Raw genomic sequence first — 17,311 nt, 5'->3', positions numbered from 1 at the left:
GGGCTCTGCTGGTAAATGTTGGCAGTTCCTATGCCCCAGCTCAAGACCTAAGGTGACCTAAGCCTTTCACAGTCAGGGCCCCTTAGCTCTAGAACTCCCTGTATGAAGATCTGAGACTCATTAGTATGTTGTTTGTTCCGACTGTGCTTGTGCTCCCATTTTGAACAAAGTCCCTAATGCTGGCTTTCTTTAAGTAAATGATTTGTATATTGTTGATCAGAGAGTAAACTTACCGTCATCAGCTGCTGCTTAAGCTTCTGAATCTCTGTCAGGTTCATCTCGTTGAAGAGGTCTGATGTCACGGCCCCCTCAGCTTTCCGACCCAGGCCTCGGCACTCTCCATTAGCTCGGGGCACCGACTCTGCAGCCGTCCCTGCTCCAGTCCCACCTTGCAGGTGGCCGTTACACCTGACAGATCAGAGTAGAGTACAACATCTTTAAAATCCAGAAGATTCACTTTGCTTCCCACAAGTATAGAAAATTAGAGAGATTTATAAACAGCACAATAAAGTAGAGTACAAGAACGCAGGCCAACACTTAAAACAATTCTACCTGTGCTGTTTCAGCTGTAACATTAAGTGTTTTTTTCTGCCACCTAGTGGTGGATTCTGGAATAAGTTCCAGGTGTCATGAGACAGGATGTTAAAAAAGAACAGCAAGTATGTGTATTTACATTGACTTGACATGCTGATGGACTTCTCCACAATCTATTTACATCTGCTTTAATCTTTCCTGGCATCGTCTGTATGTATATTGTAAATTTGATACTTATCTTTACTTCTGTTTAGATATTTGTTAGGTGTACTCCGTTTTGACACCATATTGTAACATTAATGAGATCATTATGACAAAAAACTATGTGTGCTCGTAATGACAAGTTAACTGTTACTCTGCATTGTTGGTGTTACGCTAGCCTAGGCTGTTATTTAGTGCTGCTGTGAACAACATATTCATGTGAGGACTATGAATGAGTACATGCCAGTAATTTGCCATTTATGTTTTTATTTGTAGTTTTACAACTTCCAACTAGGGGACTGCATTAGGATTGGGTTCCCATGGGTCCCGCGTGGCCCAACACAAATCTTTCAAGTCCAAAAATCGACGGCGGGTCCCGGGATTCAGGCGGGCTACTCCTGATCAGTGCTGTAACCAACTGTTCATAGGTTCGCCTAGCTAGGTTTCATAAGAAAATCAGAAATGCACACGGAGCATCCAGTTGAACACCAGCCAATTGCTTTATTAACACTCTATTACTTCCTCTCTCTCACTTTGCCAGAGCTCCCCGTCCCTTTCTCCTATGGCAACCAGAGGGATCCATCATCCAATCAACAGTCTGTTACAGTGCGTTAACAGACAGGGAAACAAAACCAAATTAAACAACTCGAGGAAAACAACCCACAGCCACACAACACATTCTAAAATAAGTTAAGTAAATAAATTAATACTATGTAATGTTGCCCTTAATCTAGAATAATTCTAACTATTGCACTTGTATGAATGTAATTATGTACTGGAAGGTAATGTTGCTACTTATTACCGACAGGTATGCATATCTTTATTAGCTTATTACACAGGAAAATAACTAGTCTCCCTGCGGGAGGGGAAAAGACACAAAATCAATCACAGTCAATCAGTCAGACAGTCAACCAATCTAATGTTTGCGCTGCAGGTGGGACAAAACACACAATGCAGGAACGGGCTGGAGCAAAACACACACTGCAGGATCAGGCATTAATTGTAAAAACAGTCCCGCGCATGCTCGTGCACGCTCTACTTCCAACATTATTAGAGCAGTAGAAAACACTAAAGCTGGTTTGACGGTGCCACCAGAGAAACCTGACAACTGCCTACATGCAGGGGGAAAAAAAGCAAAGGGTTTTAAAAAAGTGGTTCCTGCCGCTCTGCAGTTACCTCCAAAGTGCCAGCTTTATCTTTTTTACACAAACTGTTAAACAGGCGTATACACTAGAACCTGATTACTGTTGACATAGTTGGATGCATCAGGTACTACTTCATTTTTAAGTGTACATCCATGCAGCAATTACTATTCCTCCAAAACATATTTGGCAAAGCAAATTAGTAGGATATAATGTGTTTGTAGGAGACAGGGTTGACTATTTGCAAGTGACACTCTTGTGATCACTAACATGTGAACATTACATTTTCCTCCACATGACTTTTGTGTGTGCAATATCCACCTCATTGGTTCATCTGCATTTGGGGAGAGCAGAGTTGTTGGGGTTGCGGTGCCACTGGGTGGGGCTGAGGTAAATGTCAGGTGGGCACTGCCAGTGTAGGCCACATCACACATGCTGAGGTGGTGGACCAGTTCCCTGCGCAGGTGGTTTTTCTGCTCACGCTCGCTCTTCAATGACTCCAGCGCCTCCTCCAGTTGGGCGTCTGAGATGTCCTTCAAACGCAGTGCATCTTGTAACTGGCTGTTGAGGAGCTCTGTCTCCTCCTCTAGGACCTTAATCTCATGCTTCAGACCTTCATACTCCACCTAAAACAGGAGTGGAACAACAGATAGATTAATGTGTTGAAATCAAGAGACTGCCTAGCCAATGTCCTCTATCACGGATATGAAGTTCCTAATTAGGGTCAGAGCCCTGACATCGTCGGTCGGCGAAGGCTCTATTATAATGGCTATGTTTATTGGGGACCAATCACCTTTTATCATTATTAGTTATTATTATTAATATCCTCATTATTATGGTATTGAAAGTGCTTATTATTTTTGTAAAGATTTTTATTAGGGCTCAAGCACGTGGGGCCAGGGGCCCAAGTTCCCTTGCACGGAAAGTGTGAGGAACCTATTTTTTTTTTTGTAAAAATTATTTTTATTTTTCTGCTGCACAATAAAATTTTTGAGGGACTTCAGACCTGGTAAAATTGCAAAGTTATTATTTTATGCTATGGTGCAGTGATTGGGCTCAGGTGTGGCCAACGGGCTCCATAGCGCCCCCCAACGCATGACAGTTTTGGCACAGAGTTGACGAGATTTGGTGAGATCATTGCTTTCAGTTTAAGGAACATGTACTTTTTTGGGGTTTTATTTCACTTGCCAGAAAATCAGTCATCCTGGACTTTGTGCATTAATTTTAATTTTATGAACATACAGTATGTTTGATGCCCAAAAACTTTTGCACCCATGTTCAAACTAGTATTATTTTGATTGTTTTTGCAATTGGGCTTAGCCGTGGCAGGTCGGCTCTATAGTGCTTCCAAATTACTGTTAGCATTTGAACGCATATGACACCCTTGATATACTCGAAAACTCACAAAAGTTGGCGCACACATCAAAACCTGTTAGCATTGCAAGACTATACAGCGGTTTGGTTTCAAACTTATCCTAGAGGGTTTATCGGATTTGTTTCATATTTGGTTGGGATAATCCTCCAACTAATGTGACTCTAAAAAGTGAAGGAATAGTCAATAGCTGACGATGATGTCATAGGTCATGTGACAACACACTATTTAAGGCCCTTTACAGGTATGGAACATTTTGAAACTCTTCCTAGAGGTTTCAACAAATCCTTCTCAAATTGGGTCAGCAACATGTCAAGATTTTTACGATGTCAAATTGCAAAGCTTTTGTGTTTTCATGGAAGAGTGTTGCCATGGCCGTGGCCCTATACAAAACTTCAATGAAGTAGCACTCACAATAAGTTATACCTAGATGTTTTAGAATTGGTAGGCACATGTATCACCTCTAGACTTACAAAAAAACTCTTGGAGCCATCTGCGAAACCCCACATGAAGTCAGCCATATTGAATTTACTGTGCCATTTTTTTATGTTTTTGCCATTTCCTTTACTTTAACCTACTTCTCCCACAGATTTAACCTGATTGACTTCAAAATTGTTCGGTACAATCTAAAGACCTGGAAAAGTGAAACTGCAAAGCTTGTGTCTTTGTTGCACAACATGGGAAAGTGTCAAATTTCGATGTTACGCCACAAAACAGGAAGTGGTTGTTAATTAGCCTGTACATTTTCCAATCTGCCCCAAACTTCACATGTTTGATATTATACAATATTGAGTTATAGTCGGAGCACCACCTAGTAGCAACAGGAAGTTACAAAGTGACTTTACTTTGAAGTGCTTCTTCAAGCTGGTTAACCTGATCCACCTTAAATGAGGTCAGGAAAGCCTTGTGATCTTGATGATGCTTTATGGTGAAGAGTGTTAGTTTTTGTTGAATGGCGTGGCCATGTTGGCACAGCGAATTTCGATATTATATTGTCCAATTTGCCCCAGATTTCTCATGCGTGATGAGGACATCTTCATGCCAGTATTGACTCATAGTCATAGCGCCACCTACTGGCAACAGTAAGTCAGATAGTGTGGTGGCCATTTTGTGCATTTTTGCATGAAACAGGAAGTTGTTATAACTCAAATGTACATTGTCCAATATACCGCAAACTTCTCATGCTTGATAAAATTCCAGGCCTGACTAAACTAAATGGCTACTGTGTGCAGCTGCAGGGCTTCACGGCTTGCAGTAAAGCATGTCATTCGCAGCAGCCTACTGATCAATACAGTGTAGAGACTTACATTTTTTTATGAAGCAGATGGATGCGCCATTTCAACGAGGTCTTTTGTGCCATCGTAGGCCTTCCAGAAACTATGTAATCCATCTTGGAACTACAGTGGCTTTATTACAATAAATCCATAATTATGAATCCATAAATCAAGTTATGTAATGTTCCATATCGCCACATCACTTAAAGGTAGTGTTGTTCCGCGTGATCGTAGGCACATTTGGATAGTTTTGAAGGTGTACTGTATTGGAGATGGCACAACTAACTTTATGGGAATAATTCTAATCTAATCTAGTTTTTATTTGTGTTAGTTACAGTGTATATTTTTGTTTTCCCTTATTGCCAAGACAAAGAAAACATTTTTAAAAGCCAAAAGTCTTATTCATTGTTGTTCTCTTTGTGATTTCAATACTTTTCTGTGGAGTTCAATTTCCATTCAGTTTTTTTTTTTCTGTCTTTCGGCCCCAGAGAGTTCCCGCACACTCCACAGTCAGGAGCGTAAAGCAAAGTCATACCAAATACAGTAAAATGAAACGGTAAACACATAAAATATAAATTTATGACATTACAGTATTTAATTCTCGAAAGATTAAGAAAAAAGATGCATTAATAGAATTGCGGAACAGAGCGTCACTATATAATATCTTCTAAAACTTTTCATGCATATATCACCAAGTACAATTTTAGTTTTCATATAGTTTTCTTTTTTAAGATTATTTTTGGGCATTTAAGGCCTTTATTTGTATAGGACAACTTAGACTTGAAAGGGGAAATGACATGCAGCAAAGGGCTGCAGGTCGGAGTCGAACATCCCGCTACATCGAGGAGTAAACCAAGTGAGCTATCCAGGCACCCAGTTTTCATATAGTTTTTGTGTGTAAAAATGCTGCAGTGAACACAACTATGCTGTCACTGGAGACACTGCGGTGGCTGCCACACACTCTGCTTTCTCCAGTCACCTTACCTGGCACATCTTCACCACCTGCACATACAGTATGGATTGAGAAAGTTAGCAGTCTGAAAATAAAGCCAGTGATAGCTCTCGCACAATCATTACACTGCCTATCCTCATGAGTCCTAATCACAATGCAGGCCAAGTTCACCATAACAAAACATAAATAAATATTGTGTTCACCAATCAAAATTATATTTTCAAATTATATCTCATAGTGGAGGATACCACTGATGGATAAATACTGATGGATGCACTGGTACTGTTAAAGGACTATGTGAATGGAAGAACCATTGATCGTCAGGCCCATTCTATGCATCAACATTCATGAGGTGCTTTGCTTTGAGCATTTATGGTTGAATCTGGGCATGTAGATGGCAGGATATGAGGCAGATCCACGTGCGCACTTTTCCAAATAGCAAGTCACATTGAATTTAAAACCTCTTCTGCAAGTAAGACCTGGCCAAGACAGGGTCACATAACAGGACAACAACAACAGATCACAATAGCAACACGACAAAATACGTTACATAATAAAGTGCATTAACAAGGCAGCAATATTTCAAGTGTTTGTTAATCACTTGAAGCAACTGCAGCTAGCACCGACCACTTCCCTTTTTCTTTAAAATCTTAAAAATCTTTTTAAAAGTTTAAAATCATTTAAAGGTCCAATATGTAATATATTTACTGTAATAAATCCCAAAATGATACCAATGCATCATCAGATATTAAAAAAACATGCTATATAATAATTTTCTGACAACAATGCTAAAGCCAGTATTTTCTCTTTTTGAAATTTCTGTTCCGTGACGGAATTTCTGTTTGTGTTTTGGCCTGTGTGTTGGCATCAACTGCCCAATTTGACAGCCAGGCCGGGTTGCCAGATATATCTGTAAAAACATAAACCCAGCATGCTAAAGCTGTAACGTAAGTACAGCCATAAAAGCAGCAAACAAACAAACAGATTAACAGCGATAAATTCTACCCAACCAGCCATGTTTCTTACAGTTGTGTGACCAGAGACGTAACAAACCCTGGGTAAATATTGCCGTAATTCTATGCAAATAAAGTGTGTTCAGTCGGGTGGAGAGGAGGGCAAGGTAGTGTTATTTTTAGTGGTTCCTACCGTAATTCTAAGCTGAAAAAGTGTGTCTGTCAGTTGGGTACAGAGTTCCGCGTGAGCACGGGCTCCTATGACTGTCAATATTTGATTTTATTTTGATTTATTGGGATCTCCATTAGCTGGGGCCATAGCCACAGCTATTCTTCCTGGAGTCCACCCACAACTTGTGCAGCTATACATTGACGTGCATCATTACATTAAAAACAACCACCAAAACTCAACATTCAATACATCACTGAAAGAAAAACAAGGAAAATAATAACAAGACATAACAACATTCAACACAACACAGGACAACACAGGACCTAGTTTAAATTATTCACAAACCGTAGAGATGATATTATAACATTGTTCACTAATAATATGACCAAGCAAATGCACACAGAGAACCCTCAGTGATACTAACAGCATTCATTAAGTATTATCCAATACAGCTAGGAGATGTTCTTTAAGTAATACTTTGAATTGAGGTTTTCTATTTTCTTGAATGACATGACTAGGCATTGCAATTAATCATGGCTCTATATATTACAGTGTTTTTCCCTTTGTCTGTTCTTACTTTAGGTAATGTGAATTTACCCTCCGTAGCATGCCTTGTGCTGTAGTCATGTTTATCAGAACTAAGAGCAAGTTGCTGATACAACACCCTTGGCAGTTTAGTCACTAAAATATTTCTGGTAAAGTTGAGCAACGAGGCAGTTAATCTGTTCCTTACACTTAACCAGGATAAACAGCCATGCATTGCATCAACGCTTGATCTGAGTGGGCACCTCAGTAAACAGCGTGCAGCCTTATTCTGAGCAATTTGCAATTTCTTTATAGTTCATATGGCAGCACCTGACCAAACCCCTGAACAGTAGTCCAAATGGGATAGGACAATTGTTTTAATGACGTTTCCCATTACCTCTTTATTCAGAAAATTTGAACATCTCCTTATAACTGAGAGACCTCTACACATTTTTATCACCACCCCATGAATTTGTTGAGACCAGGATAATTTACTATCAACTATAACCCTAAGAAGCTTGGTCCTTTGTCCCTGTTCAACTGCCTTACCTTCAACACATTTTAATTTAGTTACTAAACATCAGTTTTTTTGTTCCAAATACAATGCTTGTGGTTTTAGATACATTAGCCAGCATCTAACGTTAGCTACTCCGCTGTGCTGTGAAGTAATGTCTGGCTATGTGAGACAAGCATCTAGCAACATTGCTGTGGGTGCTCCTTCAGCGCGCTTTGAAGGAGCGTCTGGCAAAGCGAGACTATGGATGCTGCCTGGCAACCTCCGTGAACTTCGAGTCTGGGGAGGAGGGGGCGGGGAAGACGACTCTCTCCAGTATTTTGAATTTGTACTGCAGTAACTATTTTAAACACTAGCTGTCAGTATTACATATTGCACCTTTAAAGAGATAAGGGTGTCAAGTTTGAGCTTGGCCTTATTATCGTTCCAGAACCAAGGACCGCAGTAGAACAGGCTTGGTTTGCCAGCCTCTGTACTGAAAAGAGGCATTTTGAACTGGAGCCATTTATTTGACCTGAGATTATGACCGTAATGTGTATGTTTGAATCATCGGTACCTGATTCTGTTTGAGTGTTGACACCAGCTTCTGCAGAGAGATGTTCTCCTCCTCCAGCTCGGTATAGTCCTGAAGCAGCCGCGACTCTCGAAACTTGTACTCCCTGATCTCCTCTCGCATCCGGCTGCGCTGCAGCTCCAACATCTCATTACTCTGCTGAGACAGTTCAGGGAAACAGAGCTGGAGCTGCATGCTGTTTATGACACAGATAACCCAAGATAATTACTGGAATCAGCATTAAAGTAAGTTCAAAGGGTTTTACATGACAGAATTGTTAAAAGAGAGTGACAATAGAAAGACAATGTCACAAAATCATATTTCACAAAGTGTTGGCCTGTTCTTTTAAAAGTTTAAATTTCAAACCTGCTGTACATTAATGTATCCTGCTTTAAAGGACAACCCAGTTGGCCCTTGAAATATTTGATATCCCAAACCCTAAGCGCTGTACTGTACCTCCCTCAGCTCCTGCAGAAGTGTGCTCAGGTGTTCATTGTCGGCCTGAGCGTTGGAGGCGGTTGTCCGACTGTGCTTCAGAGCTGACTGGAGCTCCAGGAGGCGGCCCATGTAGTAGGCTTCCTTGGTGGCAGACTCCTGCAGCAGCGTCTCCTCATTGGTCTCCCCATCTTCTGCCACCTTACGCTGGGTGGAGTAGGCATGGCCAAATGCCTGGAACATGGCAGGAGAGGAAAATATGTCATGGACATGATTAGGAGTAGCCTAGAAATCTAGACGCACCCTAGCGGCAGCAAAGTTATTTTGCAGCCAAGGAGGTCTAGGCACTCTCCGTTGACTTGTGAGCTGGAAAAACCAAACTCTGGTCAGGCCAATCACATCGTGTATACCGGTGGGCGGGGCTTATGGCTGCTGCTGCTGGGAACAGCGGTCTTCTGGAAGACTTGGAGATAAGCTTTTCTTTGAGAAAAGAACAAAGAACGGCACAGAAATCGTTCTTAAAAAAAGGAAGATGTGTTCAGAGTTTTGCCGACTGGATACGACAAAAGTTTAATCTATAAACTAGCTTCGCTACTTTCTTCGTTGCTCTGATTGGTTGTAGCGTTATCCTATTGCGTGCAGAGGGAATATGAAAGACAACCGTTTATCCTGCCCCTCGGATTGAGCTCCGTCAATGGTGAGTGCCCAGACCCAACATCTTGATGTGGGTCTGGCTTGTGAGGCTAGATTAGGAGATGAGTGGTTTAACATTTCTGTTAGTTAATGGTCTCTGAATGGTCAGAAATGATATGCCCATCATAAGAAACTATAACTCCAACCAACCAACAAACTATTAAGCAACTCTGTATATGTGGAGCATAAATTTGGTACTGAAATAATCAATTAAACAAAAAAATGTGACATGTGACAAATACACTTGCTGTCACTTAATATTGAAATATGTTTTGCTGATTTAAGGACTTATGTTGATATTTACTTGTGGGATAATTAGTGCTAGCTCAAACTGTGCAGCCTGTTCAAACCCAAAAAACTTTTATTTTGAATTCTAGTGGATATCTTTAATTTCAAAGATAACAAATATGTTGGGCTACATTTTGGAAAACCTTGTCTGGATGATGCAAAGACAAAGCAACCAAATCATATGGCTTATATGAATTACATGGATAATATGGAATGTATAGAATACATAGTATATATTTTAATATACCGCATCACAGTTCTCTGCTTCTCCGTGAACCATCACCTTATCGTGGTGGAGAGGTTTGTGTGTCTCTGTGAACCTGAGGGCTGTGTTGTCTGGAGCTTTGTGCTCCTGGTAGGGTCTCCCAAGGCAAAGTGGTCTCAGGTGAGGGGCCAGACAAAGAATGGTTCAAAAACCCCAATGAATAAGCAAGGTAGAGATGGAGTGACCCTGCCCGGAGGAAGCCCGGGGCCCCCGTCTGGAGCCAGGCCCAGATGGCGGGCTCGTCGGCGAGCGCCTGGTGGCCGGGTTTGCCACGGAGCCCGGCCAGGCACAGCCCGAACAAGCTACGTGGCTCCCATCTCTCCAGCCCATGGGCCCACCACCTGTGGGAGGAACCGTTGGGGTCGGGTGCGATGCCACATGGGTGGCAGTGAAGGTCAGGGGCCTCGACGGACCAGACCCGGGCGGCAGACGCTGGCTCTGGGGACGTGGAACGTCACCTCTTTGTGGGGGAAGGAGCCGGAACTGGTGCGGGAGGTGGAGCGCTACCGGTTAGATCTGGTGGGGCTTACCTCTACGCACAGTCTTGGTTCTGGAACCATACTCCTGGATAGGGGTTGGACTCTTTTCTTCTCCGGAGTTGCCCAGGGTGTGAGGCGCCGGGCGGGTGTGGGGATACTCACAAGCCCCCGGCTGAGCGCCGCTGTGTTGGAGTTTACCCCGGTGGACGAGAGGGTCGCCTCCCTACGCCTGCGGGTTGTGGGGGGGAAAACTGACTACTGTTTGTGCATATGAACCAAACAGGAGTTCGGAGTATTCGGCCTTCTTGGAGACCTTGACTGGAGTCCTGCATGGGGCTCCAGTGGGGGACTCCATTGTTCTGCTGGGGGACTTCAACGCACACGTGGGCAATGATGATTGGGAGGAACGGCCTCCCTGATCTAAACCAGAGTGGTTGTTTGTTGTTGGACTTCTGTGCTAGTCATGGATTGTCTATAACGAACACCATGTTCGAACATAGGGATGCTCATAAGTGTACCTGGTACCAGAGCACCCTAGGCCGAAGGTCAATGATCGATTTCATAATCGTTTCATCTGATCTGAGGCCGTATGTTTTGGACACTCGGGTAAAGAGAGGGGCAGAGCTGTCAACCGATCACGATCTGGTGGTGAGTTGGGTCAGGGGGTGGGGGAAGACTCTGGACAGACCTGGTAAGCCCAAACGTGTAGTGCGGGTAAATTGGGAACGTCTGGAGGAGGCCCCTGTCCGACAGACTTTCAACTCACACCTCCGGCGGAGCTTTTCGTGCATCCCTGTGGAGGCTGGGGGCATTGAACCCGAGTGGTCTTAGGTGCCTCAAGGGGCGGTAACCCACGAACACCGTGGTGGACACCGGTGGTCAGGGAAGCCGTCCGACTGAAGAAGGAGTCTTTCTGGGATATGTTATCCCGGAGGACTCCGGAGGCAGTTGCAGGGTACCGAAGGTCCGAAGGGCTGCAGCCTCTGCCGTGAAAGAGGCAAAGCAGTGGGTGTGGGAGAAGTTTGGAGAAGACATGGAGAAGGACTTTCGGTCGGCACCAAAGTGCTTCTGGAAAACTGTTCGCCACCTCAGGAGGGGGAAGCGGGGAACCATCCAAGCTGTGTACAGTAAGGATGGGACACTGTTGACCTCAACTGAGGAGGTAATAGGGCGGTGGAAGGAGCACTTTGAGGAACTCCTGAATCCGACTAATCGCCCTCTATGTTAGAGGCAGAGCTGGAGGATAACGGGGATTGTCGTCGATTTCCCAGGCGGATGTCACTGATGTAGTCAAACAACTCCACAGTGGCAAAGCCCCTGGGATTGATGAGATCCGTCCAGAAATGCTCAAGGCTCTGGGTGTGGAGGGGCTGTCCTGGTTGACACGCCTCTTCAACATTGCGTGGAAGTCTGGGACGGTGCCAAAGGAGTGGCAGACTGGGGTGGTGGTTCCCCTTTTAAAAAGGGGGACCAGAGGTGTGTGCCAATTATAGGGGTATCACACTTCTCAGCCTCCCTGGTAAAGTCTACTCCAAGGTGCTGGAAAGGAGGGTTCGGCCGATAGTCGAACCTCGGGTTGAGGAGGAACAATGCGGATTCCGTCCTGGTCGTGGAACAACGGACCAGCTCTTCAATCTCGCAAGGATCCTGGAGGGAGCCTGGGAGTATGCCCAACCGGTCTACATGTGTTTTGTGGATTTGGAGAAGGCATATGACCGGGTCCCCCGGGAGATACTGTGGGAGGTGCTGCGGGAGTATGGGGTGAGGGGGTCTCTACTCAGGGCCATCCAATCTCTGTATGACCAAAGTGAGAGCTGTGTCCGGGTTCTCGGAAGTAAGTCGGACTCATTTCAGGTGAGGGTTGGCCTCCGCCAGGGCTGCGCTTTGTCACCAATCCTGTTTGTAATATTTATGGACAGGATATCGAGGCGTAGTCGGGGTGGGGAGGGGTTGCAGTTTGGTGGGCTGGGGATCTCATCGCTGCTCTTTGCAGATGATGTGGTCCTGATGGCATCATCGGCCTGCGACCTTCAGCACTCACTGGATCGGTTCGCAACCAAGTGTGAAGCGGTTGGGATGAGGATCAGCACCTCTAAATCTGAGGCCGTGGTTGTCAGCAGGAAACCGATGGAATGCCTTCTCCAGGTAGGGAATGAGTCCTTACCCCAAGTGAAGGAGTTCAAGTACCTTGGGGTTTTGTTCGTGAGTGAGGGGACAATGGAGCGGGAGATTGGTCGGAGAATCGGCGCAGCGGGTGCGGTATTGCATTCAATCTATCGCACCGTTGTGACGAAAAGAGAGCTGAGCCAGAAGGCAAAGCTCTCGATCTACCGGTCAGTTTTCGTTCCTACCCTCACCTATGGTCATGAAGGCTGGGTCATGACCGAAAGAACGAGATCCAGGGTACAAGCGGCCGAAATGGGTTTCCTCAGGAGGGTGGCTGGCGTCTCCCTTAGAGATAGGGTGAGAAGCTCAGTCATCCGTGAGGAGCTCGGAGTAGAGCCGCTGCTCCTTTGCGTCGAAAGGAGCCAGTTGAGGTGGTTCGGGCATCTGGTAAGGATGCCCCCTGGGCGCCTCCCTAGGGAGGTGTTCCAGGCACGTCCAGCTGGGAGGAGGCCTCGGGGAAGACCCAGGACTAGGTGGAGGGATTATATCTCCAACCTGGCCTGGGAACGCCTCGGGGTCCCCCAGTCGGAGCTGGTTAATGTTGCTCGGGAAAGGGAAGTTTGGGGTCCCCTGCTGGAGCTGCTACCCCCGCGACCCGACACCGGATAAGCGGACGAAGATGGATGGATGGAAGATGGATGGACAGTTCTCTGCGACAATCAAGCAGTTGTCAGCATAATCAATAGAGGGCGTTCTTCCTGCAAAAACATCATGCCTTTCATGAGAAGCATCACTTGGTCAATTTCATCATCACTGCCTGTCACGTCCCTGGCCATTATAACTCTTTGGCTGATGCTCTTTCCCACTTTAATTTTCAGACTTTCCAGAGCCTTTGCCTGGAAGCCAGCCCGGTACCAGTTATACTTCCCTCTCTTCAAGAGTTAGCTCTCCACTGATTACAAATTCCCTACATTCTTATCTGGAATTCGCTAGGTATTATAGGAGAAAAGGCTTAGCTGCTTCCACCTTAAAACCCTATGATTTTGCTTGGTGTACATTTGCTTTTTTCTGTGTTACTATTTAACACCAATTAAACCTGTTTCAATTAACAGTATTTGTGCATTAATTTGTTATTGTCATGATGCTCGCCATTTTAAGCCGCAGTATATTTGCGGCTTGCTCGCGGGTATTCAATTTAACATCAAGTGTTACGATCCTTCATTTTCATCTCTTTTTTCTAATCAGGCAAATAAACTAATTCTGAAAGGCATCTCTAAAGCTCATCCCTCTGCCCCTGATCTTAGGCTGCCGGTAACACTCCGTATATTGCAAACATTAGTCGACACTTAGAGTCAGCGTTTTTTGATGCATTACTTGAGTCTGTGTTCTCGTTAGCTTTTTATGCTTTTCTCCACTGCGGTGAATTTACTACTCCTTCCAAATCATTCAATCCCAGCGTGGATATCACATTTTCCAATCTGGCTTTTCACTCTCATCATTATGGTTTAAAACTTAAGCATTTTAAGTGTGGAGGCGCCTGCTCCATCATCGTTGCTTGCACGGATACTCTCTTCTGCCCTTTCAAATCCATGATGAATTACTTATTACTAAGGCCTCATACTGACTCCCTCGCGCCATTGTTTCTTACTCCCGGGAATTTCCCACTGTCAAAATCCTGGTTTAGCCATCATCTGAAGCTAGTCCTCATCAAATCAAATATTTCACCTCAGCATTATTCGGGTCATTCATTCAAAATAGGGGCTGCTAGTACGGCGGCAAATCAAGGCATATAATGTACGTCCCTGCAACAACTCGGTAGATGGTCTTCCTCTACTTACTACTACTACTACTTACTATTTGTCCTGATGTCAGCAACGTCCTTGCAACCCAGAGATCTCTAAGGCCATAATCGTGGTAAGCATGCATATAACTGGTGGTGGTGTATTGATTTCTGATATATTCTCACATTCAATGAGTCGATTTTGCACAATTACATGTTGGCATCTCATCTACATATATTTTCACATTTAATGAGTTGATTTTGCACAATTACACGTTGGCATCATGTATTTCATCTTTTTCATTTCCAAACCCGTATGCCGTGCAAGGGTTAAGGACAGCGAACCTGTACGCCGTGCGAGGGTTAAGGTATTCACTTTTATTTTAACCAATCAGAAGCGGCCTTGAATTTCACAAGCCAATCACAGCATGACATCCCTGTTTCAAACCGGTCTCTCTCTGCTGCTCAGTTGTCATTTCAGGCTAAGAGCACAACCCTCCTCCTCCCCTTGCTCCTCCGGTCTTCATCTTGCACGGCTCCTGGTTCCTCCTCCGGCAAGACTGCCGTCGGTTCCTTGGTTCGGTCTTTGGGTTCCTCACACCACCATCAGTGTCTAGACTCCATCGGGGGATCAGCTTTCAGCTTTCTAACCCCCTAATTATATATAATTTCATAATGATGGAGTTGAATCTATTGAGTCGTGGACAGGACACGATAATGTCATTTTTTTCGTGTGGTGATTACGAATTTTAAAGCAATGTATTTCAATGGGAAGTATATTTCGTGATCACAGAACGATGACGGTAGCGAGTAGTATTGATAAGACGAAAGTCTGCGTAGGGAGGTTGGTCGGGGTGGTGGATGGGTCAAACAACACAGGACTTTCACCCTGGAGACCGGAGACCGGGGATTGCGTCCCGCGTGTTGCAGTTCCTTTCCTCCTTATTCTCTTCCTAACCACAACCGTCCCGCTGTTGTCGGCATGTCCCGCGTGTGACGGTTCCTTTCCCTGTTCTTCTTTTCCTAACCACAACCAACGTTGTTGTGGCGTTTCATTTCCCCGTTGTTGTGTGCCCCTGCGCCCGGGGATTGCGTCCCGCGAATGGCCCATCCCGTTGTTGGGGCCGGCGTATGGCACCTCTTTTCCCCGTTGTTGCATCCCCCAGAGCAGGTTCGAAAATCGTGACCTGTACACGTTCAAAATTTGTGAAGTGTACACAAAATAAACGTCAAAATCGTGACCTGTAAATGAATCAATAAATCAAAATAACGTGACTATTTCACGACCTGGCATGAGACCAGGTTGCCATATCATGCATTCGTACAATAAATCTTTGCATATCTGCAACGAAGTCTCTCTGATTGAAGTCTATGACAAAGACCGACCTGCCAACCTGTACGCATTTGGCGTAGTAGACACGCATTTTGACATCAAAATACGGTGATACGATTTGTCACTTTAAACTACGCGAATATCCGGTGACTGCTTTGAGTTCACTCGTTGACGCGCAGTAGCCGTCTCAGTCTAACTCTTGATGGTAATAGGCGGCTAAAACCTATGGCTAAAACAGCGTAGCAGCCACGAGCATACTGGAAAAAAAACTAAAGAAGAAGAGTTTGACCAATCACAGCGTCGGGTTCCTTCCTCTAATGTCAGGCGGGGATATCTGTTACTGATAGTAAAACGAAAGCATCAGATGGAAGTGTTATTCCTCCCTCATTCCCGTTTAGTTTGGTTGGTTTCCCCCCCCCATATATCTATGGGTTTCCCCAAGGGAGGACGGTGCTTGCAAAGGTAAACGGATTTGATGTAGAAAGGTGAAATGAATAATTTACGTAGCCTACCTGTCAACTTTGGAGAAATATTATTTATAATATTATTAATAAAGCCTTGCATTTGGTATACAAAGACTTGGATTTCGTTACAAAGGTCTTAACAAAATGAACTGTTACTAATGTAGGCTAATTAAAAACTGACCGGAGCCCGTCTGGACGCACCAGATCGAGACACAAAGTAAACACGCCTCACTGAGCGGAGGATGTGCGGAATGTGTCGGTGTCTGTCGGACCTTGGCTGGCCGCTCGGCAAAGCTCAAGTTAACAGGCTAAAGGCTTATTAGCTAGCCAAACACCGAGCGGTAACATCTGCAAAGATTGGCTCTGTGAGCGCATCAATCTGCTCGGTGTGTGTCTTATAACAAACAGAGCGAGCAGCCGGCGGACTCTAACATCTGTGGTATTCATCCACGACTGTTGTTGGGGATTTACAGAGGTGGAAGACTTACTCAGATTATGTATTGCGGTAAAAGTAGAAAAAACACCATATTTTTGTTGTACTGCACAGCTCTCTCTCACTGCTGCAGATCCTCTTTTCACCTGGTTTCTGTTTTAGCTACAGAGTAAGACCTCTTTTCTTCTTCTTCTTCTTCTGTACTATCTTTGATTGCACTCGCACATGCGCAGTAGCTCAGATGTAGAGCATGTCAGCTAGCTAACTCTAGAGACAGTAAAAGAAAACCTGTTTCTCCAACTTTGGTCAGTTACGAGGCAGGATTAGCTGGGAGACTTCTAAATGAGGGCGCACATGGAAGTAGTTCTTTTGTAGATTATGGTGAACTTGTGTGTGTTGTAGCAGTGCTTTGCTATTGAGAACGAGGTTAGCCAGCTCGTTTCGGATTGTGACGTCACAAGCCGGGCCGATTTTGAACAGCTCACTAGGAGACTGAAGGCAGGACACATTCAGAAACCGTATCTCACTCAGAACACCATGGATGGATTTTTTTCAAAGTTTGTATGTGTGTGGAAGCACCAGAGACACAAAAGAACACCCCAAATCACAGAAAAAGTGTTTTTTTCATAATATGGGCACTTTAAAGTACCAAGTAAAAGTGCTCATTATGCAGTGTAATATATTTTATTGGATTATATTATCCATCCATCTTCGTCCGCTTATCCGATATCGGGTCGCGGGGGGAGCAGCTCCAGCAGGGGACCCCAAACTTCCCTTTCCCGAGCAACATTAACCAGCTCCGACTGGGGGATCCCGAGGCGTTCCCAGGCCAGGTTGGAGATA

At 44.6% G+C, this 17,311-nt stretch overlaps 1 protein-coding gene across 1 annotated transcript in view; it reads right to left on the bottom strand.

Annotated features, from left to right (window-relative positions):
• Positions 1–17,311, bottom strand: part of LOC114550567 (protein bicaudal D homolog 1) — a 58,467-nt gene that overhangs the window by 16,954 nt on the left and 24,202 nt on the right. The window contains exons 2-5 of the mRNA XM_028571378.1: positions 8,649–8,861; positions 8,196–8,348; positions 2,199–2,503; positions 234–408 (exon numbers count right to left, since the gene is read on the bottom strand). Coding sequence (XP_028427179.1) covers positions 234–408; positions 2,199–2,503; positions 8,196–8,348; positions 8,649–8,861 — 846 coding nt within the window. The remainder of the gene's footprint in view (positions 1–233; positions 409–2,198; positions 2,504–8,195; positions 8,349–8,648; positions 8,862–17,311) is intronic.

Source organism: Perca flavescens, chromosome 23, assembly GCF_004354835.1.
Source record: "Perca flavescens isolate YP-PL-M2 chromosome 23, PFLA_1.0, whole genome shotgun sequence".
NCBI classification, from domain to species: Eukaryota; Metazoa; Chordata; class Actinopteri; order Perciformes; family Percidae; genus Perca; species Perca flavescens.
The sequence above is the reverse complement of the archived record's forward strand: the minus strand, read 5'-3'. Positions and strand labels throughout refer to the sequence as shown.